Raw genomic sequence first — 25,237 nt, forward strand, 5'->3', positions numbered from 1 at the left:
TCTCAGAAAAGAGGGCGTGGTCTCTTTATGACGTCACATGGAAACGCCCTTTCTACTCGTCTAACGGACATTACCGAGTTGGGAATTGAGAGGGTAAATTAAGCCCCGATATTTGACTCGCCGGTATGTTCGTGTAACTAGAGATATGAATAGATCTGAAAAAGCTTTGGTTTACATATGAAACACTTTTATTTTAAGTGAAAAGCATTTTATCTAAATGAAATGTCTATTTTTTGGCAAATAAAACGTTGCAGATGGCATTGCCAACTGAATGTGTACTTAGGAAAATTCAACAGGGATCATAACATATTATGCGTCAAATTTGATATGCAGGACAGATTGATTTATATAAAGGCATTAACACAGCATACATGAAAGTTTTTTGGGAGAATTCTTTGCAAATTTTTTGCAAGCCCATACATGATAGGTTCTTGCCTTATTACTTGCTGCTGTTAAAATAAAAGTTTAATGACTTGCGTTTGAGATATTATATGTACAAACATTATATTAAAGCGAATATTAGCGTTTATAAAAAAAAAAGATTAATCAACTATAAAAAACGATTGTACAAATACCACACTCAGGGGGAAAAAACACGGATTTGTTTTCGCTCGTCAAAGACAACACCTTAGATGTATATAATCACAGTACTGTACCTGCATGGATTTCTGCAAGGATGGGTCGGGATTATTAAAGGCGTCTGATTACGCGGCCTCTTTAATAAATTGAATACACATGATAGAGAAATAAAGTAAACCTTTGACATTTTATAAATATCTAACGTGAATTCTGGGATGGCACTTGAGTAAAGTAAACGGTAAACATCCGACACTAAAGTTGGGGAAACCGTCAATCGTTTGGTCCTCTACGTCATCATTCTGCGCCCATTTCGCGGGGCGGACGCTGCTAGTATCTGTTGTTTCCGTCAAAAGGGTTCTTTGCACCACTCTTTTCCTTCTTTTGGAGTGATTTGAAATGATTGATATGATGGAACCAGGGGATCCGGTCATCACCGAGGAGGAAGCGGCGCAGTACGACCGCCAGATCCGATTGTGGGGGCTCGATGCTCAGAAGAGGTATGTTAGCTCAGCAGGCTAACTGGTCCAGCAGAACGATCGAGTTGAGACGCTCTTGGTTCACCGGAGCACAATGAAGTTTCTGCAAAAATACGTCTATAGGAGTTGGAAGCAGCTGGAATTTAATCAGTAAATATGAGGAAATTCTTCTTTGCTACCAATTGCGTGTATAAACCACACTTTTCAGTCGTTCTTGCCCCCTTTTCAGGGGTAATAACACCGGGGTGCTGCTTGCCCTTCTCCCCTTTATTACAGTTTAAAGGTGATGGTCAGTAAACTTTATCCAAACGATAAACACAAGGCACAAGTCTGATATTTTACCTCAAAAATGCTGCAGTCTGTGTCAAAATGACATTTTGGGTTACCTGTATGTTACTGCTAAATATATCAATGTTCACGTTGTGCAAATATCATTAGTCCCAAATTCCATTGAATGAGAATTTTAGTTAAATATTCTTTAATCAACCGATTTGTCAAATATCAGCGTAACTTATATTGTGTGAGACATTTCACTTGTTTGTTTGTTTACAGGTTGAGGGGGTCCCGCGTGCTCCTGGCGGGTTTGGGGGGTCTTGGCGCTGAAGTGGCCAAGAATTTAGTCCTGGCTGGGGTTAAAGGACTCACTTTGCTGGATCATGAAAAGGTACACGAAAACGTGATGATGTGCTCTTCTCACCTCATCTGAACTCGTTGTGAAATGCAGAGTGGACATGGCTTCATTTCAAGTCTTCGTTTGTAAATATTAACTAAAGATGGGTATTTAATGGCCCATAGATGCAACAGTATACAGTATAGTGTAGTAGATGGCCTTTTGTGCAACTTCAGTTTTTGTATTGGAATTTATGTCCATTAGATGGCGCTTGAGGCAAAGAAACATCATTTCCACTGGATGGACACACACAGAGGAAATGATGGTTGTCTCATTGGCCCATGTGAAGAAAGATTACTCGTGTGACTCAGTAGAATGAATAATAATAGCAATAATGAGATCATTGTGGAATATGACCTCTTACCCCCCCTAGGTGTCAGAGGAGTCATGTCGAGCTCAGTTCCTGGTTCCAGTGATGGCTCAGGGTGAAAATCGCGCCAAGGCTTCTTTGGAGAGAGCGCAGAACCTCAACCCCATGGTGGAGGTCCAGGCTGACTTGGACAGAATCGAAGACAAACCAGATGACTTCTTTTTGCAGTTTGATGTGGTGAGTGGAATAGAGTAGTAGTTAAAGCTTGCTGGTATTCAAGACAATCATTTTAATCATACTAAATCAGTGGAACTGTTGGCTTCTGTCTAAACTTAGTTGACATCACATCCCTTTGGAGTCTGCTTCCCTTATGTTTGACAAAATGTTCCAACTGACCCAAAATGCTTCCATGAAACACAACTCTCTGTGTAGTTGCATTGTATCCTCTGTATGCATCAAACAGAAGGGAGTGCCAGTCTTCACATTCAGTCAGACCTCTAGGTGTCGCTTATAGACTGCAGTACATCACACGCTCTCTCTGTTCCTGAAAGTCAGGATCACAGAATCTGCTTTAAGTAACAGCATCAGCATAGCTCTATGCACCTGGCATAATGCTTATTGTTGTCATTGTGATCCAAATCGATTGTGAGGTAATAGTAGATAGATGGATAGATAGATAGAAAAATAGATACATACAAACATACATACATACTTACTTTATTAATCTTTTATTAATACTTTAATAAATTACTTTAGCTGCTATTTTAAGGTCTGCTTTAGCCTTACATGACCTTTTAAAGGTCTCATACTCTTTTTAATTAATTTCACAAAGACGTCAGACAACACCATATTTGGCCTCAGGGATTATTAAAGGATTCTGATTTGAAATCTGTTGCCCTGAACTGATCCCTGATCCTGAACTTTAATTGTCTGAAAATTGCTGAAATGAACTCCCTGGAGAAACAGGCTGTTTGTCTGGGCTGGCCATTAAATGTTAATGAGCTTCCTCTGTCAACGCCTGCTACACCCCCCCATGATGTAGTGTGCATGCGCTACCGTGCACGCACATTTAAGTGCACATTCACATACACGTTCACAGCATGGTCTCCAGCCGCTTTTATTTATTTTTAAAAAATTTTCTTACATTACCTCCGTCCACTAACCACATGTTGCAGTGAGGAGGAGGACACATACCTGTGTATTCATTTTTATTTTTATTCTCATATCTAATCTATCTACGATTTATTTTTAGCTCTTCATTCTTAAATTCTATTTATTCTGGAGCAGTGAGACTATAACAAAATGTAATTTTCCCCTTGGGGATTAATAAAATATGTGTCGATATAGAGCCACATCCAACTAGTTCCCCGTTTGGCACCGATCAGCACCGTTCCATACACACATCTCCTACGATGCACTGGACACACACACACACACACACACACACACACACACACACACACACACACACACACACACACACACACACACACACACACACACACACACACACACACACATACGTGGTCAAAAGCAGAGCTTACTAGTTAGCCAATACAAGCTGACTTCAACAACAACTGAGCCTACCTGCATGTGTAGTTCTGAGCGAGGCCAGAAAAAAACAGTTTTTCATAACGGGACCTTTTGAATTTTATAGCAATATTCAGGGGCTGCAATTGGTTCAACTTGGAAATCACTTGTGATGAGAAAAATCACATGTAGAGCTTTTTTTAATTACATTAAAGTTCTTTGTATTCATTTGATAATAAATGAAAAAGATCTTCTTCTCCTTTCGGCTTTTCCCTTCATGGGTCGCCACAGCGAATCAGTTGTCTCCATCTAACCCTGTCTTCTGCATCCTCTTCTCTCACACCAACTACCTTCATGTCTTCCCTCATTACATCCATAAACCTCCTCTTTGGTCTTCCTCTAGGCCTCCTGCCTGGCAGTTCAAAACTCAGCATCCTTCTACCAATATATTCACTATCTCTCCTCTGGACATGTCCAAACCATCTCAGTCTGGCCTCTCTGACTTTATCTCCAAAACCTCTAACATGTGTTAAAAAGATAATAATTAATATAAATGGCCACCTTTAACCATCTTAATAAAATAATAAGATTTATTGTCATCTATCATGGCTGATTTCAGGACTGTAGATCTGACACTGAAATGAAATTAATTAAAAAATGGCGTTGAGGTGTGAGTGTTAGTGTCATTGTTAAACATTTGGCAGCCATACCCACGGGCCCAACCTCAGTTTCATCACTGCTGATTGAATTTGAGCAGCATCAGTCAAGTAAATTGTTGTACCTTGTTATATATGAACTGTCAGCAGTTTAAGGTCGGGGGAGGAGAATGTTATAGAAGGATATGCCTTCAGTAGTGTGTGTTAAATGAGGACAAGATGAGATGGATGTTAATGAGACAGCAGCCCCAAGGCTGAGAGGGTTAGATAAGAGATGGCAGGACACAGTTCGAAATAAAAAACGAGGACAGAATGGCTCTCGTTCTCTTTGCTGTCATCCAATTGTTGCTTTTATCTTCGTCTGAGTGTCTCAGCAGGAAGATGGAGAGCGATTCAAGTCAAGATGCTGGACTGTGGTCACATTTTTCAAATGGATGCTTAACTACAGAATAGGAAGAAAAAAAACAGATTCCATTTTATGTACTCACAGAATTCATTTAATGTTCAGCTACTTCACTGTCGCACCTTTGCACTCATTTATGTTAGTGTCTTACAAGAAATAGCAGACAGACACCATAGAAAATCGTTTATATTGTTCTAAAACATTTTCATATTCAAATAATCTCAATGCTAATTTTATCCAGAGTGTTATTTCATACAAGTTTTTATTTATTTACTTTTTTGACTCTGCAATAAACTGTAAAGTTGAAAACACTTGAACAGGTTTGCACTGGTTTGGCTGTGTGGGATGTGATTGGCTGAGGTGTCTCCCTGGCAACACAAATAATATTGTCAATTACATAATCAGATTCACATTTTCTTCTTATTAAATATCTACAGTATTTTCCGCACTATAAGTCGCACCTAAGACCCATTAATTTTCTCAAAAACCGGCAGTGTGCCTTATAATCCAGTGTTACATGTAGTGCAGAAAATACCGTAATTTGAGGTTGTCTTTCCACTAGAGTGGAAACAAACAAAACACACAAACGTAACATACTCGTGTGACAAAACCAGACCAGTTTTACTGGATTCTTCATGTATAATTCAGTTACATGAAGGAAAACCACTCCAGGCTAATAGCTGATGTTCATTTACCTGCTAAAAGGTGCTTCTGATCTAATTCTAGAGTGGGTTCAGCCATGATGTAAACGATGATGTCATAGGCTGCCATCGCAATGAAACAAATCCAGTTCAGGATCATCGGGAGTCTTCTTTGTCCTCTTTGTGACCCTAAATGTTCTTCTGAGCCAGAGCTGAAGCCCCGGGGTTATCAGTAAGGCTGGGGGGTTGTGTGTGTGCTTGGGCTGGGTCTGGAGGATAAGGTGGACCCAGCCCACTGTGGAGCTGTTGACATGCAGCCCACCCTGGTTTTGTTGTGGTTTTGTGTTCCAGTGTTGGCTGTAGGTTTGACAGGACGTGAGTTATCGCCTCAGGCTGCTGCGGCTGACGCTCTGGGCGTTTTCTCGGTCAGTTTGACAGCTGACCAACCGCTCTGAAGAAGCTTTGTTGTTCTACAATGAAGTCTGAATGTTGGTGTTGAGTTTTTTGTTTTCTTCTTAAGGGAATTCCTGTTTTCAGAAGTCAAATGCGAACATTTGTCTGTCCCTCGGCGTAATCAAATATACCCTAATTGTTGTTCTGTTATTCTGAAGGACATAAATAAAATGAACAATGCTTCGAAGGAATTTTTATTTGTTTAAAAACAGTTTGTTCCTCAGTTGTGTTTGAAGGATGCTGTTCGTCGGAAGTATTTCATTGATCATAGTGGTAATTGATCAGGCATCCACTCTGACCAGCCTGCCACCCTCTGTGTTTCTTATCCCTCAGGTGTGTTTGACAGGCTGCTCCAGAGACCTGATGGTTCGGGTGGACCAGTTCTGTTCTCAGCGCAGCATCAAGGTGTTCTGTGGGGACGTCTACGGTTACTGTGGTTACATGTTCAGCAACCTTGGACAGGAGCACAACTATGTCGAGTAAGTGTGAGGAGTGAGTGTGGGTGCCTTGCTGGAGAGCACTACAGTACAACTGGGTGATAGTGGCCAGTTTTTCACAGGATACGATGACTGTAATCCAATTGGAAGAGATTAACATTATGGGGGAAGTATTGGAATAAAGTGAAGACTGCACTCACACGTAATTTAACTCATCAATCTAGACGTTTATGATATGATGATGTTACAGGGCATATGTAATACTGAGCTGTAAAGTTTTTCATTCAGTCTCAGTATGTATTTCAATCAGATTTCCATCAGATTTGCAAAATCATTTTTGAATTTGGACTTCCTATTTTTTACATAAAAATAAAATCACAGTGGGTTATGTACTGGGAATATATATAAATAGAAGGACGAGCAGCTATTCCCTCCAAATTAAAACATTCAGAGATGCACTTTTAGATACAAGGATGGATTTTAAATTATGGGAGAACCAGCAAACTCAGAAGGTAATTACTGTTCTGTTACCTGGACGGGGTATATAAGTACCTCGGGTTACGCCTCGCAGATTAAAATCAGACAAGCACAGGTAATATTAAGGTTTCTGATAACCACTCATACTTTGGTGATTTTGAATTATTAATATTGTTATAATAGCGGAATAAATGCACTAAATATAAATGACTTGAATTGAGCTTGCAAGTCTCGAAAAGATCTACAAATAAGTACAATAATAATTACCATCCTCAATAATCCCAGTTCATGGAGAATAATGTCTTGTTTGTATTAAACACAACACTTTTCTTACATTTATGTTTTAATTGAATAGTATCATGTAAATATACACACTGTGTTTTACAGATGTGGATTAAAATGAATATTTTGGCTTGGTGAAGGTTAAATGTAATTAATATTTAAATTCCATGGTGATATTGATGTAATTTCTGTAGGCTTAATTATGGTCACAAAGCCTTTTCTTGTCTTTTGATATTAGTGTCTAATTATTATTTGACAAAGCAGATTGTTCTTCAGGCTAAATCATTTTGTTTTCTGCTGTTTGAAATCAATGTGGATGCACAAAAACTGTTGTGAAAGTTTGAATTGCAAACTCAACAGTTACATTCACTGACTCTTCACATCTTTCTCCTCTCATTTTAGGGAGACACCTAAACTGGTCCGAGTGACTGGAAACGACGGTCCAGAAGCAAAGAAAGTCAAAGTTGACCCCAACGAGACCACAATGGTGAAAAAGGTGCTAAAAATAAATTCATGCCATAACACTGCATGTTGAACTTCCACCCATCTGCTGTTGTGCATTGTGTGAATTTTGAAAAGTGATTCATTTTGAAACACTGCTGTCATCACTGATTGTGATTTCTCACACCCATATCTTCTGCTGTACAGGAAAACTGCTGACTTGCTCTTCAGCATGCAGCAGGATATCCTAATTTTTTTTTGGCATACTGTAATTGGGCTGAACAAATGCTTTCTGGTACACTAAATATTGAATACAAATACGTGATAATATTCAGGTACAGGCAGCCATCATGCCTCGCTTTATATCGATTGTTCAGATTAAGTTAATAGAAAACGTACACTGCTGATTCACCCCCTGTTGACCTGAGGTTTTTTATTCTTACATCATTCAGACCGTCAGTTTCTGCACACTGAAGGAGGCTCTGGAAGTCGACTGGACGACCGAGGAGGCCAAAGCCCGTCTGAAGCGCACACCGGTGGACTACTTCCTGCTACATGGTACCTGCAGTTTGATTTCATGAAGTGTTGTTAAGTTTTGTGAGCAACAGATGCTGAATGTTACCTGACCTTACACCATCCTCACAAACTACATTCTAGTTTCCATCACAGGCTGTCCATGGCCAGTCATGTGCACTGAGCATAGAATGAGAACTGCCTGTCACCCACTTCTCATGACAGCCAGCATGAAGGAACAGGAAGTAACCAAAACCTAGTGGCACTTTAGTAAATGACATAAACTAGTGAGATTGGACGGAGAATTGGGGCAGCAGGAGCAGTATTGCAGTCGCTTTACCGTACTGTTTTCACAAAGAGGGAGCTAAGCCGAGAGGTAAAGCTCTCCATCTACCGTTCAATCTCCGTTCCTACCCTGAAAGGGAAGTTTGGGGCTCCCTGTTGAAGCTGCTGCCCCCGCGACCCGACTACGGATAAGCGGTGGAAGATGGATGGATGGATGGATGGATGGATGGATGATTAAAATGTAATATAATTATGTGAGATGCATTAGCCAAAAATATGACTTAAAAAAAAAACAGTTCTGGTTATATCATACTTGCACCGTAATACACTTTACTAATTAATAATCAGGAGGTGACTGTAAATTACTTATGAAGACTGTTCCATGTATGTAAAATTATTTACAGGAGTTAAAGTAAAAATTCTGCTATAGGTTTGTATTTCAAGCAAAAATCCAACAGCAGATATAATCTGTCCAAGCAGTTCCTAAATTTCAGGCTTAATTGTTGAAATATGATTTGATATGTAATATATAAGGAGAGCCAAATTAAGATTCTATCATATAGACCCACTGGTTTGTTTTTCCAGTGAACACACCACCTAATTTGTGTGTTTGCATCTATAAAGCGTTAGACAGGAGGTTGTGTTATTATTCCATTTGTGTTTCTATAATTGGAACGAGTGGTTTTTGTTTTTTGTGTAAAGAAGAGGAAGTGATTCTTCCTTTGTAACAACAGCTTTCTGCCACACAAGGAACAGTCAAGGTGATCTGAAGTGTGGGCGTGTGTTTGTTTGTAATAATGAGTGTCTGTCATTTAATCTACAGTATATAATCTCTTCTGTAAATATATTGACACTCTGATGAGGATTACTTAAGTATGGCTTTGCTTTTCAAACCTTTAGACATTCTATCAGCGCTGCCAAATGAACATATTATCTTAGTCAGAGTGCCAAACTTCATAACATATGGGAAAAAAAGTAGTATTTGACCTTCATGTGGAGGCTTTACTGTGAAGACCTAGCTGGAATATTTCTCCTCTGCTTTAATCTATAAAAAGGTTCATATTTCAAGCTAGATTTCAGATGAAATCATTGTTCCACCCATGTGACGAAACTCTGCTTTGATTTCCTGTCGACAGCAGCGATGATGGTCTTCAACTTTCTAACAAAGTTTGCCTGATAAAGGGCAGCGCTTAGGTTTTAAATAAATGATTCATACCCATGACAGCAGTGTGTGTTTGGTGTCCCACACTGGCGGAAATAGCCGTGGGAGGTTTTGACTTCCTCATGTGGTTAAAGTTAATGGACGAACAGGAAATGTGGGGGCAAGGTGTTGACAGAGACTCCCTCGGGTGTGGTTTGAGAAGCCAATTGTTGTTTGAAATACGGCTCATGACCAAATTAAGTGCTCAATTCTGATTTTTTGGTGTCTATTTGTGTCCTTGTATGGATGGAAGTATGTGTGTGTGTGCTCTTAATATAATGTGGGGAAGCGTAGGCTCAATCGGATGAAATGGTTGAATGTGAAACCACATACCGAGTTATATCCTGTTTCAAAGGGTGCAGCAGCCAAGATGTCTTTCCATGAGGTGATGATTCACCGTGGAAGTCTGTTGAAAGTGTGATGAAACCTAGATCAGCAATAATACATGGAAAACATTGTTTAGACAATGATTTAATCTAATTTTCTGCTCCTCTGTTTCTCTTACCTCGCTTGTTCTTCATGCAGTTATGTTAAAGTTTCGCACAGACAAAGGTCGTGACCCCGACCCCCAAAACGCTGATGAGGATATTGAACTCCTGAGACAGATCCAGAACGATGTCCTCGAGGCCATGGGAGTGAGCAGTGACCTCCTGAGCGATGACGTCACCAGGTATAGAAATCGTCACCGTCGGGATTTTATTTGACATGAAATAATGACTTTTTTTTTATTAGACAGGAAATAGAAGTTGATTTGCTCACCATTAAAGCTGACAGCGGCGTCCTGCGTTACCTACACCAATCGCTCATTCCTGGAACTGTAGATGCAGTAATAGAGATTCCATCTTAATAATGTTCAGTTATTAAGATAATCTTATTGTTATGGACAGATTCAGTCTGACCCCCTCTGATCTGCTTATGGATTCCCAACCATGTGATTGTGTTGCCAAATAAAAGAAAGAATTTTAGCCTCTTTGGCTAACAGTAGTGAACGTACTGCTGTCGGTAGGTGGACTCACGAATTTCACATTAGAGACAAAAAACTTTATTATTTCTTCCTCTTCATCATCGTCGCCTGTGGCAAGGGACGATTACTGATTGTGATAAACCCACATTACATCTTTTCATTAGCACCTCTGGAACCGGTTACTTTATCTGTTGCTTCACGTCACACTTTCTGTTTCGTAACAATTACGTTTCCTCGTTCTGTTTGTCTTCAGCTACTGCTTCTCTGAAATGTCGCCCGTGTGTGCCGTCATGGGAGGAGTTCTGGGACAGGAAGTTGTCAAGGTAAGCGTGTAATTACGATGAAATATTTTAGTACATATAAAGTGGTAAATACATACATTAATGCATGAAACAGCAATCATTTTGAATGTATTACTGTCACTGAGGGCGTTACAACTGTGTGTTGGCGAGTGTGACGGTCCCAGATGACAGATGGCCACTTGGCTGGTTTCTGGGTCTGCTTCAGAAATCACCTCTAGTCGTTATAGAAGTGGTTTGCACTGTGATCAGGGTGAAAGCCAGCGTGACGCTCTGGCAGCAGCCTCCTAAGAAGAGATATGAATAGTGCTGCCCTCCAGCTAGAAAGCAGAATGCTGGAATTGAAATATCTACATAAGAAAACTTAATGCGACCATTAGTAAAAATTTTGCATCCAAGATGTTACTAACTACTTTCACCGTTTGCAGTTTCTGCATATTCTGTAGATACGTTCCAATCCTCTGATGGGATTGAGAGCTGCAAACTCTGATCATAACAGTCATTGACATGCATTTATAATCCACATCAATGATTATTCACCGTGTAATGGTGCAGTGAGTCTAACAGGCAGATATAGAGAAGGTTTTCTCCGCTCATGACCTGAATAAGGTCAGATTCTCTTTTTAGGGAGCTGCGTGCACAGTGACTCCAGTCTGAGGTAAACAGGAGTTCAGTCAAGGATAATGTGTGTGTGTGTGTGTGTGTGTGTGTGTGTGTGTGTGTGTGTGTGTGTGTGTGTGTGTGTGTGTGTGTGTGTGTGTGTGTGTGTGTGTGTGAGTGTGAGTGTGAGTGTGAGTGAAGGGGGCTGAATCAGACTGCATAACACTGGCACATGGCCAGCCTACTTTCTCTATGATGATGATGAAACCCATTGCAACCGGCCCTCTGATGTCTCGTCGGGTGAATCTGACTGATTTCATGCAGAAAATTAATGTTCACCTTATGGACGTTTAGCGTCATTGAAGGGTCTTAATGTGTGAATATGATGGGAAAATGTCATTCACTCCACTTTACAATTTCACATGTAAAAAATGTTATATACTTTTTTTTTTTTTTTCTGATTTTAATGAAGTGAGTTTTAAATAATAAATAATATTGGCTGTGCAGTATTCCACTTTCAAGACTGACTTTCCTGTCGTCCCTTCAGGCTCTCTCCCAAAGGGATGCTCCACATCGGAACTTCTTCTTCTTTGACGGCCGTAAAGGCAGTGGCATGGTGGACTACTTTGGACCAAAGTAATTTGTTAACGAAATGTTTTTTTTTTAAAATTAAAAAGTACAGCAAACTTCTGTCTTTTCATCAATTTTTTTTCCAGATTCTTGATCAATAATTTCTTTACTTGTCATGCAGTTAAAATAAAGTTCCATTCAGGTTTTTTGTTCATGTTTCCTAAATTGTTATACCTCAAGTCTCTTCTTTTATTAAATATAATGTTTGTGTATCTGATACTTGGCATTAGTTGTCTTTTGGCAAATACTTTTGTTTGGTTAAGATATACGATAATTTGATAATCATGAACTTTGGGTTGTGCCATTCACGTAGATGAAATGTTGACATTTGCTGCCTACTTAAACACTGTTGTACACCAAGCAAACACCCCTCTATGGAAATAGTCTTGCCCAATGGCATAATGTTGGATGTCCAATCACGGAGGCCTGAATTTAAGCACAACACTTGAAATTTTTGCTTTAAAGGATTTGAACTAGTTGTTTTCTGTGCTGGATTTCAGTTTGTTTGAAAGGGAAAGACAGCAGACAGTCACATGCAGCTGATTGTTTTTTACAATGACATCTCACCACCTGGCATGTGACTCATCAAACCTAACAGGACTGTGAGGTCTGTGAGTGACGCCACAGCACGGAGCAGAATAATGAGGGGCGTGTGTGGGCAGAGCCTCAGGACAAACTCAAAGTGTGTCTTATTGTCTTCACCCCAAATGAGCAGCGACACCAGTGCATCATAGGGGAAAACCAGCAGCGTCGTCCCGTGTCTGACTCCAGTCCCTGGGAGCGGTGGCTGGTAGAACCTGTTTAATTCGCCCAACATGTGAAACCTGAACTGCAGACGTGTTTTTAACACAGATGGGGGGGGGGGACAACGCTCATTTTGACGTAATTTACCTGTGACAGCAGTAACATCATCTGCTGGTTAGTAACAAACATAATCAGTCCCCATTTTTACCTTTTAAACTATACGGCCTTTTTAATCCCAACAGCAGATAGTTTGTCAAAAAAGTTCATTTGAGTACCGACAGAACAATATTTTTTATTTGAAGTTAAATTTCTTCTATCTCACAAATAAAAGCCAAATGATTTATTTGCAAACATTTAAGGTCATTCATTGAGTTACAACCATTATGTCACAGTCAAAAGATTCTTCTCTGAATACAAGATGTTTTATAAATTCACTGTCATTATAATGTGAAATGAAGAACACATCTGTGACAGAAACCCTCTAAAGAATGATTTACATTTCAAAAGGTTTAATTAAGGAAATTATAGAACCTGTTGCTTCCAGCAATCAATGATGAAATTAGTTTTCAATAACAACTGCCACCATGAAGGAGGAGGTGAACATTAAGTTTAGTGACAAAAGAAAAAAAATTGTGTGTGATCTAGTAAATAATGTATTATTATGTAATTGCAATGCTTTTTCCTGCTGCAGCAGAAAAGTGGTTATTTATTTAACAGTATCATCAGCCTGGGTTTAACATGAGTTCACTACAGAGAGCAAACGAGGACGGAAAGAATGAAAGAATAATGAGCATGAGGCTTTTGGTGGAAAATGCTGCCTATAACTGCATATGAAGAAACACAAGTGTGCTTCTGGTCTGTGCTGCTTTTTAAATGCAAAGCGCTGGTTTCAGTGAGGATCCTCTCCATGAACCCACAGTGATCTGGCAGCACAGGGTAAAACTGCTCTTTACAGCTGTTTATGAAAGGAGATAACAGTTTAGGGTTCTTTAATTAACCCTAAACTGTTATCTGCTAACACACGCACACACGCACACACACACACACATCCCACTGTTACACACACACTGATTATTTCTCTCCATCCCTTTTTTTTCTTCTTATTCTTAGAGCACTTTCTCTCACATTCTCTCCCCCAACACAGAGTTAAGCCTGTTGACCCCACTCTGTGGCCACTCTCTGTTTCCACTCCACTTCACAGCAAGAATCAAGCCTCTACCGTAGTAACCAATCCCATCTCTCGTCTTGCTCAAGGAGCTGTATGATTGGCTCATTCTGCAGAGCAGTTTTCTAGAGGATGTCTAGTACCAGTGCTGCCTGTTGACTCGGTAACAGAGGAGAGTGTGTGTGGGCTCACCAGGAGGTCCTTTCTATTCCTGGGGAATTCTTGCCTTTGCTCATGTTACAAACAGCAGATCTGCAACTAACGATATGTTTCTTTAATAGTTACTAATCTATATATTTTCTTGATGTATTGATTGGTTATTTTTGTTATAAGTGTCTTTAAATAGTGAGAAATGTCTGATACAATTTTCTACGTTTTTAAGTGGCTTGTTTGCACAAAACTCAAATATTAAATGAAATGAAATGCTTTATTGTCATCGTACAGTATAAGTACAAAACAATACCACCATACAATGAAGTTATGTTTGCATAACCTACCAGTGAGAATCTCGTTTACTGTAACATCCAAACACGGTTAATGCCAAAAGTCTGCCCTTCACTATAGATTTGTTTTTAACAGCTTCAGTTCTTTGCATGTCAAGATTTTAAAGACAAAGAACATCTGTTTATTGTTGAAAAATATGCCTTTTTGCAGATTATATTGATTCATGAATAAAACATTCATATGAAACACTAATCTAAAATGCTAATTGTATATTAATGCGTCAGTAACAACAATTCAACCTGAACAGACATAAATATATATGATAGTAAACTTACAGGGCTCATTATTATTCCTATATTAAGTGTGTGTATTTAAGTGTGATAGATAGATAGATAGATAGATAGATAGATAGATAGATAGATAGATAGATAGATAGATAGATAGATAGATAGATAGATAGATAGATAGATAGATAGATAGATAGATAGATAGATAATACATAAAATAATCAATAACTGATCAAATAAATGCAACCGGTAAAAACTTATTTCATGCAACAACCTGACATTTCTCAAAGTTGTAAAGTTAGTGCTTGTTGGCTCCTTATTGAAATGATGAATTGATTCTATATTGACACAGAATCCTTTATGCAATGCAAAGGTTATTCAAGGCCTGTTTAGAATCATCAAAATAACTTCTGGAGTAGTTTGATTCGAGTGTTGTCACATTGACCATTAATGTAACAGTGTGTGTGTACGTGTGTGTGTGTGTGTGTGTTTGTAGAGTCACACATGTCAGGAGAGCCGCTGACATCTGCTCAACCATATTCCACTTAGAGGTCGACTTTTGGGTGGCACCGCCCAAAAACCCCTCTCCTGTCCGGCAGCGAGCTTAGAGCTGCATCGCCAGACAGACGAGGAACAGAATCCCCCAGGGCTGGAAGGAGTTGACAAACTCTGTTTAGTCAACGTTCTTTCCAGTCCATGTTTTTCTTAGAATGACTTTAGTTATCAAAAATGTTTTTTTACAGCTCCAGTAAATGTGTACTTAATACTTGGAAATAAAGCTATAGTAGACTATAGTTAGATTCTAACATTCACCATGCTCATCTCCCACATGATTACATTTGTAGTTACATCTTCCATCAACTCAAGAAAGTGTACTGTTTATTTATTTTCAATAACTTGTCTTCCTTTCTGCCATAAAATCCATCAACACCATCTGCTGTATCAAAAACCAGACAAGTGGATATAGCTCTCTTTATCTTTAATGTATCAAAAAGAATAAAGTACAAAATCATGTATAAAGTTCACAATAGAAAAAAAAAAACTTTGAAAACCAGTAAATACACTGCATGTGCTTACACAGAACATTGTAGGAGGGCGAGCAGCGAACTAGTAAACGCTCTGCCCCGACAAAATCAACCAATAACCGATGAGCTGCGACCAGGCTGGTGATCATCCACAGGTTGAACAATATCACATATTTACAGGTAAAATGTTCCAAAATCTGTTGATGAAAGCAAACATGGCTAAAAAAAAAAAAAAAGCACTGCTAGCAATCCGATCAGAAAACAAGAAAACACAAACAGTAACAAGTGTCGACACGCCAGCAGTTTGCTCATTTCTTAGCGTCATGTTGGACTGAACATCTGGAGGTTGTTTTATCACCAGGACTTTATACACAAAGGCTTTTAAAAAAAAAATGGGCAAGGACTTATGCCGCCCCATACCCCCCTCAACCACCCCTAAACAACAATAAACAATAAACCAAAACAGTTAAGGGGGGTATTATGTGTGTGTTTCAACATAAAGCTGCCACAGCCAATCACGTTCCAGTTAAAATTTAGACAGTTTCAAAAGTGACAGGTCAATAAAGCTCCACATGTCTGTCATGGCTTCCTGAAATATAAGCAGAAATAATCCGCTGAGTGGAAACTTTCAATTCAAAGCATGTTACAGTCATCTGTGTACACTGTCAGCGTTTAGTCAGGGTCCTGGCTAAACGCTGAAGCAGTACAGATTTGGAACCGAGAGACCTAGCTGGGTTTCAATGGAACTTTTCAGGTTTGTCAGTTTTAAAATGTTGTATTGTCAATTGTTTGATTTTGCTCAAAGGGAGAATTTTCCATTTCATGTAATTTAGTCCACTGAAAGTCAGTGTGTTTCTCTCAGACTCTAGAGCTTTCATCTCATAGGCTTACATCTTGTTCATCCGCTAAACATGAAGGCAAGAAAAGGGATCTTTTAACAGTGAAATATCATTTTTCTTGTAATAAAATAAAAACATGGCTTTAAAATATTGTTTATTCCTCTTATTGTGAGTCCCTGGATACTGGCACCGTTTTCTGAAATTGATAATATTTGAAATGATCGTTGTCCCTGCTTTTTAAAATTGACGCAATTCTGTGTGTAGAGTGACCGCTGTCACTTCCATCGTACTACAGCTCTATTTTACGACACACAAAGCTAATTCATAGCTTTGATCGGGAATGTAAGAAATAAAATAAATAACGCAAACGTTAAAAACCAAACAACGCTACAGTAAGGCTACGTTTGAAAATAAATTACGCTCTTCATATGAGCAATTACAACTTTCTCCCAAACTACGATGAAAATATACACACAACCAAATGGTTCCATTTTTACAAACCTCATCTAATTGTTTTCATTCAAACCACACATTTTCTTCTTTCACTCAAATCCACTGGATTTAAATTTGAACTCCACTCAGAAATACAAAAAAAGATCTCTCAAACACAGTGAACCCTCTAATAAGTTTTGTTTTGTTTTTTTAAATCCAAAATGATCTATTCAAATCATCTCACAAAATATTTACGGACAATCAAGTAAATACAAACACTGTCAACACAGGTGTGTGAGACTCTGCTCCAACACTGGCTCTAGGAACGGTGTGAAGGGACATAAAGTGGCATAATGTGTGTGTGTGTGTGTGTGTGTGTGTGTGTGTGTGTGTGTGTGTGTGTGTGTGTGTGTGTGTGTGTGTGTGTGCGTGCGTGTGTGTGTGTGCGCGCGTGTTTCATATGAAGGTGTGAGTTCTGTTAGTTTGAACAAAGCACTTGATGAATGTGTGAATGTCTCTGAATGACTGTGTGCAGCTGATTGTCCTGAATGTGAAGGCGAGGCCTCGACGGAGCACCGGGGCAGGAAGGCACTTCGTATTCAGAAAAAAGAAGCGGAGTCAGATTGGGACAGAGGCTCACTCTGTGCTTTCCTCCAGCGTGGAACAACACCTGACTTTCCCTGAAATGCAAACAGTGTCCACTTTCACAGTTTCTGACAAGGAGAGCAAAGGATGCAAGAATAAAGAAAAACGAATCAACATAAATCAAACAAGAGTCAGTATCATGTCTGTTATGATTCTCTGTTAGCTTTAAAAAAAACAACTGATGAGTGGAGAAGAATTTTTACGATTTCTTTAGATGAAATTTAAAAGGGAAGCACGAGATCTATCATCTGTTTTAAGAAACAAAATCATCTTCGAGCTAAATGATGAAGACTCAAAATAATAAGGGGACGACTGAAGGAGTCGTGAAAACCCAATTTTTAAGCATCTGTACTTTCCAAATGAAACAAAACTTTACACACAAGTTATCCATCTGACTCGGGTCTGCCATGCATACACTCACACACACGTGTACCCTGACTCACACACACACTGAGTTCATTCCTACTTCATACAGATCGCCCTCGAGATGCTGACACAAAAAAAAGAGTCAAATGTGGACTTTACAAAATGTACAGGTTGGAAAGTGACCATTGGTCTGACAGCGGCAGTCTGGACCAGCAGACTGACTGGAGGACAGACCATCAGACGATCCACAGACGAATGGCAACCTCCAGCTGCTGGCCTCGTCCTCCATGTGATTCTCTATTCAAGCAGAAGCTTCCTTTAATGCTGAGGTGACCCCCCAGGATCAAACGGACGGCCCCTCAGTGACCGGTCCTTGTGGATCTGTTCCGTAAAGTCCGACGGTCAGCGGTCCGTCAGGTCATGAAGGTCAAACACCACCACTGTAAGCAGGGGAGGTGAGTCAGCGCTCTACCTGAGTCTGTACAGAGTGCTGAGAGTCTGGGCGATGAAGTTGAGGAGTCCTCGGCAGGCGTCTCTCCAGCCCTGCCAGTGGGGGGCAGCCTGCTGTGAGAGGGGGGAGAAAGATGCTATGAAATACAAATTTATTGAGTTTGTACCTAGAGCTGACATGATAATTCATAAAACTGTACCCTCAGGTCTCTGCTGATATTCACAACAGGAAGAGGAATAAAGCATTTCTGACCCTATGACCTTTACTTTTAATTTCAATTCATCTTTTATCATTTATCAGTGATCATAGTTGAAAGGACAGTCACTGATCAATAAGGCTAATTAAGACTACTTAATAATGACAAATAAAAGATAAAACTAGCTGAGGCACCAACAGACGGATAAACAAGATGCTGATCTGATCTCATCAAATCTCACACACCACCGTACCTTCCTCACAATCATCATCATCTGTCCCACACTCTTTCCTTCTGTCTCAAAAAGACTGACTGCACTTTTGGCTAACACACACACACACACACACACACACACACACACACACACACACACACAATTCCCCTTCCTGTTTGTCTTTTTTACACACAGCAAACAGACGGGTAAGATCCAGGTCAACAAGGGCAACACCAGAATCCTGCAGCACACAGGCAGGTTACGGCCCTTATAAGTGTGTGTGTGTGTGTGTGTGTGTGTGTGTGTGTGTGTGTGTGTGTGTGTGTGTGTGTGTGTGTGTGTGTGTGTGTGTGTGTGTGTGTGTGTGTGTGTGTGTGTGTGTGTGTGTGTGTGTGTGTGTGTGCCTGAGTCAGAGCCAAGAGTAGATGACGTCAACTTTGTTTGTGTGCAAGGGAAAGGGAGAAGTGCAGAGCGTGTATGTTTGTGTGTGCATGTGTGTGTGTGTGTGTGTGTGTGTGTGTGTGTGTGTGTGTGTGTGTGTGTGTGTGTGTGTGTGTGTGTGTGTGTGTGTGTGTGTGTGTGTGTGTGTTGAGTCTGTGTGTTGTGGGGGGAGGAGAGCTGCTGTGCCAACTCCGCACGCGATTCAGAATATGGAGGGAGGGGCAAGACGGAGAAACAACAATGAGGTTTAAACACAGCAGCAGAAAAACTGTGGTCATGAAATCTGTGTTTGAGAAAAAAAAGACTTTTGATGTATTTCAATGATTTGATATGAATGTTGTTGTTTTTAGGAATAAAGACACAATTTGAACACAATAATAAACTGTAGTCCGAATAAAATACAATATAAAATTGACTTTGTGTGGAGACTGATGAGGAGTAACGTCAATGTTGGACGAGACAAATTCTTAAAGGAATTCTGTACATAATTAATAAATTAATGTGTTTCTCCTGACACCAAATACAGCAGTTTAAAGAAAGATTCTCGCTGTCGTACAGGAAACCTATTGATCTGCATGCACATGCACACACACACACACACACACACACACACACACACACACACTTGCACAATTAAAAATGCACACATATTCACATGCTCATTCATGCAAGAACGCACAGGACTGATAAAAATCGATGTGACTGTGCTGTGTTCAAGGACAGAAAACACACACACACACACACAGCCTCAGCATAACTCAGATGGTGTTAAATAACAGCAACACACAAAAACTTGTGACTCCCTGTAATAATACTGCTGAATTGTTGTTTTGCTTTGCTGTTTAAACTGTGACTGAACCTTAATGTCTTGTTTTTTTTATATGTCTCCTTCACATTTAAAGTTGAGTTTTTCTACATGATTACTGTATCAGAGGAAGCAGAGTTAACATAAAGAGAATAAATGGTTGTGGCTGGAAATCTTCATTGTGAATCCCGGTGCCTCCTCTTACCGCTCTGAGTAGAATGGTGTCGTTGAATTCATCTCCGATGCTTCTCAGCTGGTTGGCCACTCTCCTGACTTCCAGCTCCTGTTCCTCCTCCTCCTCCTCCTCCTGCCTGGGAGCTCCATGATGTGGCGAAACCCAGAACGGGTGCTCGTTCTGGGGCAGCAGGTCAGGCAGGGGTCCCGACTGGCTGTAGACCTCCTGACGCTCTGCTCTATCTGATTCTGCAGCGCAAAAACAAACCAGAAAATTCTAAATTTATAACAGAAAACATGTGAAACGTGTGAAGACACAAGTGCTTTTACTGGGGATGCAATCCGTCTGGACCTTAAAGGTAACACACGGAGTAACACAAGGATGTTTCTAACCATAAAACAACGTTAAGCTCTCACATGTGTGAGATGCAGGCCTTGATGTCTTTAGTTTATCACCCGTGTGAGAAGGGATGAAGTACATTTTATATACCTATATGAAGACCAAAATCACATTTAACCTCAATCTTGACCACAAAATTAAATCTATGTCAGAAAACAGAATGTTGTCCTCAGACGGGTCGTTTAGTCGTTGTTTCTCCTCACAAACACACAATTTCTTCAGGAGACTGATGAACTTATTTTCGTCCTCATGGAACTCGAGAGAATAATCTCTTAATCTGCTTAATAAGTCTGGTGAGGAGAGGTATTGTATATGTATGTTTGTTTATATTTCCTGTACTTATAGATGTTTTTTTTTCTTTCCTCAAGACACTTAAAACGTCTGTCTTTTTTTTTCTATCAAGACAAATAGGATATTTTTTTAAAAATGAGTGTAGAGTCCAGGAAATAAATAAAGTATGTATTGTGTATTTAAATTTAATTATTTGTTTATTACTCACTAAATTCATTTTCTTGCTTAATTTTATTTCTTCAATCTAATTTTTAAACCACTATTTTATGTAAAAAAAAATTGTACTGATTAAAATGGACTGTGATATTTGATCTTTTTGCTTCTTCTCGTATTTCAGCAGGTCATCATTTATTCTAACAGTTTATTCCCTTAATCCAAAATCGTCTTGTATTAAATTTCAGAGTCTTCTGCGCTGCTCAGGGTTGGATGTCAGTGCTGTTGAACACCATTAGGTCACCTGTTCACACCTTTATGAGACACCACTTGGTTATTTACTCTGTCCACCTCCTGTCTGTGAGGTAACCCCCCAACCCCTAACTCTAACCCCCCCCACCCCTGATGACGGCGCTACCTGCTTAGCCTGGAGGATCACAGCTGATCCTTTAAACATGCAGGTGACCGGTGGACAGAGAGAGATGGGAGTGAAAGAGAGAGCTGTAGGATAAAAAAAAAAAAACAAACAAATGCAAAACCATGGCTTGTTGCCAAGGCAACTCTCAGGCAGACATCTCTCTGTGATTGGCCACAGAGAGCACGCTTGAGTTGTGATAGGGTGGATGAATGGAGGAGGGCGGGACTGAGGATAAATCTTCCTGTTTGTTGCGCTGACAGCTTGACATGGTGACAGAAAGAAGTCCTGACCAGTCAGAGGCAGAGACAGGAAGGAGTCTCTGGTTCCAACACAAACAACCAGACTAATTACAGGCTCACAAAACAAATTACTGACATGGAACCTAGAAGCTGAAATCACAAACACTGATTTTCTTGACGACTAGTTTCTACATTTATTAATTAGTGACAATTAATTATTTAAAATTAAACTATACAGTAATAATTATATTATCTTCTTGAGAACCAAAATCCCTCATAAACCTGCTTACTGAGCGTGTGTATGTGTGTGTGTGTGTGTGTGTGTGTGTACACACTCATAGATAAGCCTGTTAAAGTGGCTCTTTGGTGTCTGAAAAAGTAATTAAAAAAACTACTTCATAAATAATCAAAGTATATTAAAATAACTTTAAGGTAAATCCTTGTCCCAAATCAAATGTGTCAAAATTCTTGTGTAAACTGGGGGTAACACAAACACACACACAAACACACACACACTGTGGTTTGGCTGAGCTGCTCAGTGTGGAGAGGACAAGTCTGAACATGCCGAAGATGCACAGCTGAGAGGAGGGGGAGGGTGTGTGTGTGTGTGTGTGTGTGTGTGTGTGTGTGTGTGTGTGTGTGTGTGTGTGTGTGTGTGTGTGTGTGTGTGCGCGCCCTGCACTGAATTCAAGGCTTTTCTGTTTTGACTGAACAGAAGTGCCCAGATTAAATAAACTATAAATAATTTAATCCTGCCGTCCAGAGGAGAACCTCCCATTGAGCTCCAGAAAAAAAATCAGCCCTTGAAAAATTTTACAGTCCAAAGTCAGAAACTTTGAACCACACATATTACTAGAAATAAGTGCTATTTATTCTACTATCTAAATAGGATTTTCCCTAATAATGACAAGAAGAGTTCTTGCAGCACCACAGCTCTTACTGAGCAAAACCGGTTTGAGGAGTTAATGCTGAGTCTAGGGTCCCTTCCTTCGACATCACCTCGGCGACCAGCTGAACACAATACCACGCAGCAGCTGTAGTCACGTGCTTATCTCTGTGACAGTTGCAACATGTCTCTAAAACCTGTACTTCCCCCTCCACCTATCCGCCATCAACACCACCCAAACAGGACCAGCAGCCAAGGGTGATGACTAATAGTCTCGTCCTAACTGATAAGCTCGGCGTTTATTTAAGGGTGGAGGTCTGAAATGTAAACTGAGCTGTGTGTCTGAGTCACACGGATACTTTGCAGAATTTCTATTACCACTGATCTGTCACATCTGCAGCTTTTCCTGCAGGTTTTAAACACAAACCAGTTCTGGACCTGCTGTTGCTGATTTTAAAGAGGCCACATGATAAATGATGTGTTTTCAACTCAATCTTGATACATGTGCTCCCGTTTAGCCCACATGGCTATGGTCATGCTTCAAATTGCCTGATATCACAATTAATGTTTAATCACTTTATTAACTTTTGTTTTTTTTTAGTTTTACATTTCTATAATTTTAGTTGGTATTAAGCTTATAGTTCTATCTTACCTGACATTTCTCCTGAGAAGTCTTCACCCCACTCTTCCCTGTGATTGCAAAGAGAAGGAGAAGGAGGAGGTGCTGCTGATGGTGCTGACGCAGGTAACTGCTGGTGGGTCTGGGGCTCATCCTGGCCCTCTGGGTGGGGGTAAGGCAATGGGTATGACAAATAGAGAGCCTGCAAAGGGTGAAGGTGCTGGGGATTATGATGAAGGTGCCTGGGACTGGTGCCGGTCCCGGAGCCAGTGGTGATAGAGGTAGTGGTCAGCAGGCCAGGCCAAGTGTGGAAGGAGTGAGGCAGCTCCATGCGACAGGTGTTGTGACCGGGAAGGGGGCCGTTTCCTCCTGCTCCAGTCTCCCCAATGTTCTCTGCACGGGCCATCTCATTAGAAACCTGAATGGGAGGCAAAATAAAATAAAAAAAACCTCTAAATATCAAAAACTCAAAATATAAGTAACTTAACATTTCAAATGACTTTGAACATGAAATAATTATATGTATTTAAAATAAAGTAAAATCAATAGTATTGGATCACAAATGAAATGTTAAAACATCGGAAAGTAAATCATTTTTTGTCTTTTTTTTTTTTTTTTTTTTACTACAACTGACTTCGAATCAGTGAGAAAAATGTCTTTAAAACAAATGTTTGACCGTTTCTGATGCAGAAACCCGCAGATGCGTTTCAACGCTGTTGTTTTGCTCCGCGTTTGACCCACCAACCTATATTTATCTAACACCGCTAGGGGGCAGCAGTGAGCTCCCCTCCCCCCACACCAAAACCCCGCCCCGCCCCCCGCCCCCCCCCCACCTCTCCTGTGCACGAGACTCGTGTTTGTAAACAAATCCGTGCCGCACGAGCGCGAGAGCCGCGCGACGTGCTCACCCAACCCGGACGGAGAGAAGAGAGCACGACTTCAGACAAGTTAGTGGGAATACTGAGGACATTCTGCTCGATCGTGGTCAGAGACGAAAACAATAAAATCAGCTCTTAAACATGTATCACAAACAACTCGCATCGCGTTTCGTTTTACGGTCTTTACAAGAACAAATAACTTCCAAAATGAAAGAAGAAACTAGAACACAAAAACTGAAAACACATGAAAAACCCGCCGAGCGATGGTGTTGATTTTGGCTGTTAAAGTCAGATGATACCTGCACAAAATCTTTATGTTATATATATATTTTAATGTTGCAAAATACTCAGTCGTGCACGGACATGCGTATACTGTTTTTCGCTTTTTGCACACATTAACTTCTTTCTGATATGTCTAACAAGTCGGGACCCACCGCAAAATGGATTTTTCTTTTCCAGAAAAATTTTCTCGCTGAGCCAAAAAAAAAAAAACACCTCAAAATTAAATGTGTTTTTGTTGTTTTAGTTATCAGACATTTGCTTTAAGATTTAACATTAAACCAAGGTTTCAAAAGATTTTTTTTTTACAGCTGTGCAGATGATGCGTCGAACTGCTGTCATATTCAGAAAGTTCCGCAGCTAGAAATAACACATACTGTATTTGCTTCATTCCCATGCATAAAAATACTCACTTTGTCTATCTGTGGTAAAGCTGTATGCAGATCAGAAAGCGACAGTAACAGGTGGACATCAGATTGAGTAGAAATGTGCCTGAAGCAGCAGCTGGTGGGACCTGAGAAGGACCGGGGTTCGGGAGTCCACTCTGGGGGGGGGGGACGCGTCACTCCATGTCAAGTTTCCCGGCGCGGATTGTCTGAACACTCAGCACATTCTCCTTCATAGACCATAGATCAAGCCATCAGTAACACATCGACACGCAGCCGACTAGCCGTGTTGTGACAGCGTGAGGAGCGGGTGGCTTGTTATCTATCTATCCCGTCTGTCCGGGCGAAGCGACTTCCCTCCGCTTTTAGGCGATCTTGACAGGAGTAAACATGACTTCCGGTGTGAATCTTCAAAATAAAACATACAACGCTTTCCTTTCTTCTACTTATTGAAAGTCACCTCAACAGTGTGGCTTCAACATACAGAAAAAATTATGAAGACATAAATTTCTTAATGAATACATAAAAACTACTTGAATCAATTTATAAAACAATAAAGAACATTTAAAGCATTTTAATGCATGTTTTATTTATTACTTGTTAACTAAGATTA

At 40.1% G+C, this 25,237-nt stretch overlaps 2 protein-coding genes across 3 annotated transcripts; one reads left to right on the forward strand and one right to left on the reverse strand.

Moving 5' to 3' along the window:
• The first annotated feature begins 881 nt into the window (after positions 1-881).
• On the forward strand, positions 882-12,051 carry sae1 (SUMO1 activating enzyme subunit 1). Its single transcript, XM_068317490.1, has 9 exons — positions 882-1,076; positions 1,608-1,719; positions 2,099-2,272; positions 6,052-6,197; positions 7,317-7,410; positions 7,808-7,913; positions 9,880-10,024; positions 10,572-10,641; positions 11,765-12,051. The coding sequence occupies exons 1-9, from the start codon at positions 976-978 to the stop codon at positions 11,855-11,857; spliced, it is 1,041 nt and encodes a 346-aa protein (XP_068173591.1). The 5' UTR covers positions 882-975; the 3' UTR covers positions 11,858-12,051.
• Positions 12,052-15,449: 3,398 nt separating this feature from the next.
• bbc3 (BCL2 binding component 3) lies at positions 15,450-24,986 on the reverse strand. 2 transcript variants are annotated; one of them, XM_068317520.1, is made up of 4 exons: positions 24,652-24,986; positions 23,115-23,499; positions 20,107-20,324; positions 15,450-18,355 (listed from the first exon to the last, which is right to left on the reverse strand). In XM_068317520.1, exons 2-4 carry the CDS (start codon positions 23,485-23,487, stop codon positions 18,263-18,265), a joined length of 684 nt encoding a protein of 227 aa, XP_068173621.1. In that variant the 5' UTR covers positions 23,488-23,499; positions 24,652-24,986; the 3' UTR covers positions 15,450-18,262. The 2 variants fall into 2 exon arrangements, with proteins under 2 accessions (XP_068173621.1, XP_068173620.1); XM_068317519.1 differs by having other exon boundaries at positions 15,450-18,358.
• Positions 24,987-25,237: the final 251 nt, after the last annotated feature.

This window comes from Antennarius striatus, chromosome 6 (assembly GCF_040054535.1).
Source record: "Antennarius striatus isolate MH-2024 chromosome 6, ASM4005453v1, whole genome shotgun sequence".
NCBI classification, from domain to species: Eukaryota; Metazoa; Chordata; class Actinopteri; order Lophiiformes; family Antennariidae; genus Antennarius; species Antennarius striatus.

What these genes read in the sequence shown, in the direction of transcription:
- bbc3 (XM_068317519.1), bottom strand. Translation starts at nt 23,487, where the DNA reads ATGGCCCGTGCAGAGAACATTGGGGAGACTGGAGCAGGAGGAAACGGC. An exon ending in CTTCTCAGGAGAAATGTCAG is followed by an intron (nt 20,325 to 23,114) that starts GTAAGATAGAAC and finishes TTTGCGCTGCAG; the next exon opens with AATCAGATAGAGCAGAGCGT. An exon ending in ACACCATTCTACTCAGAGCG is followed by an intron (nt 18,359 to 20,106) that starts GTAAGAGGAGGC and finishes CCCCTCTCACAG; the next exon opens with CAGGCTGCCCCCCACTGGCA.
- sae1 (XM_068317490.1), top strand. Translation starts at nt 976, where the DNA reads ATGATTGATATGATGGAACCAGGGGATCCGGTCATCACCGAGGAGGAA. An exon ending in CTTTGCTGGATCATGAAAAG is followed by an intron (nt 1,720 to 2,098) that starts GTACACGAAAAC and finishes TACCCCCCCTAG; the next exon opens with GTGTCAGAGGAGTCATGTCG. An exon ending in CAGGAGCACAACTATGTCGA is followed by an intron (nt 6,198 to 7,316) that starts GTAAGTGTGAGG and finishes CTCTCATTTTAG; the next exon opens with GGAGACACCTAAACTGGTCC.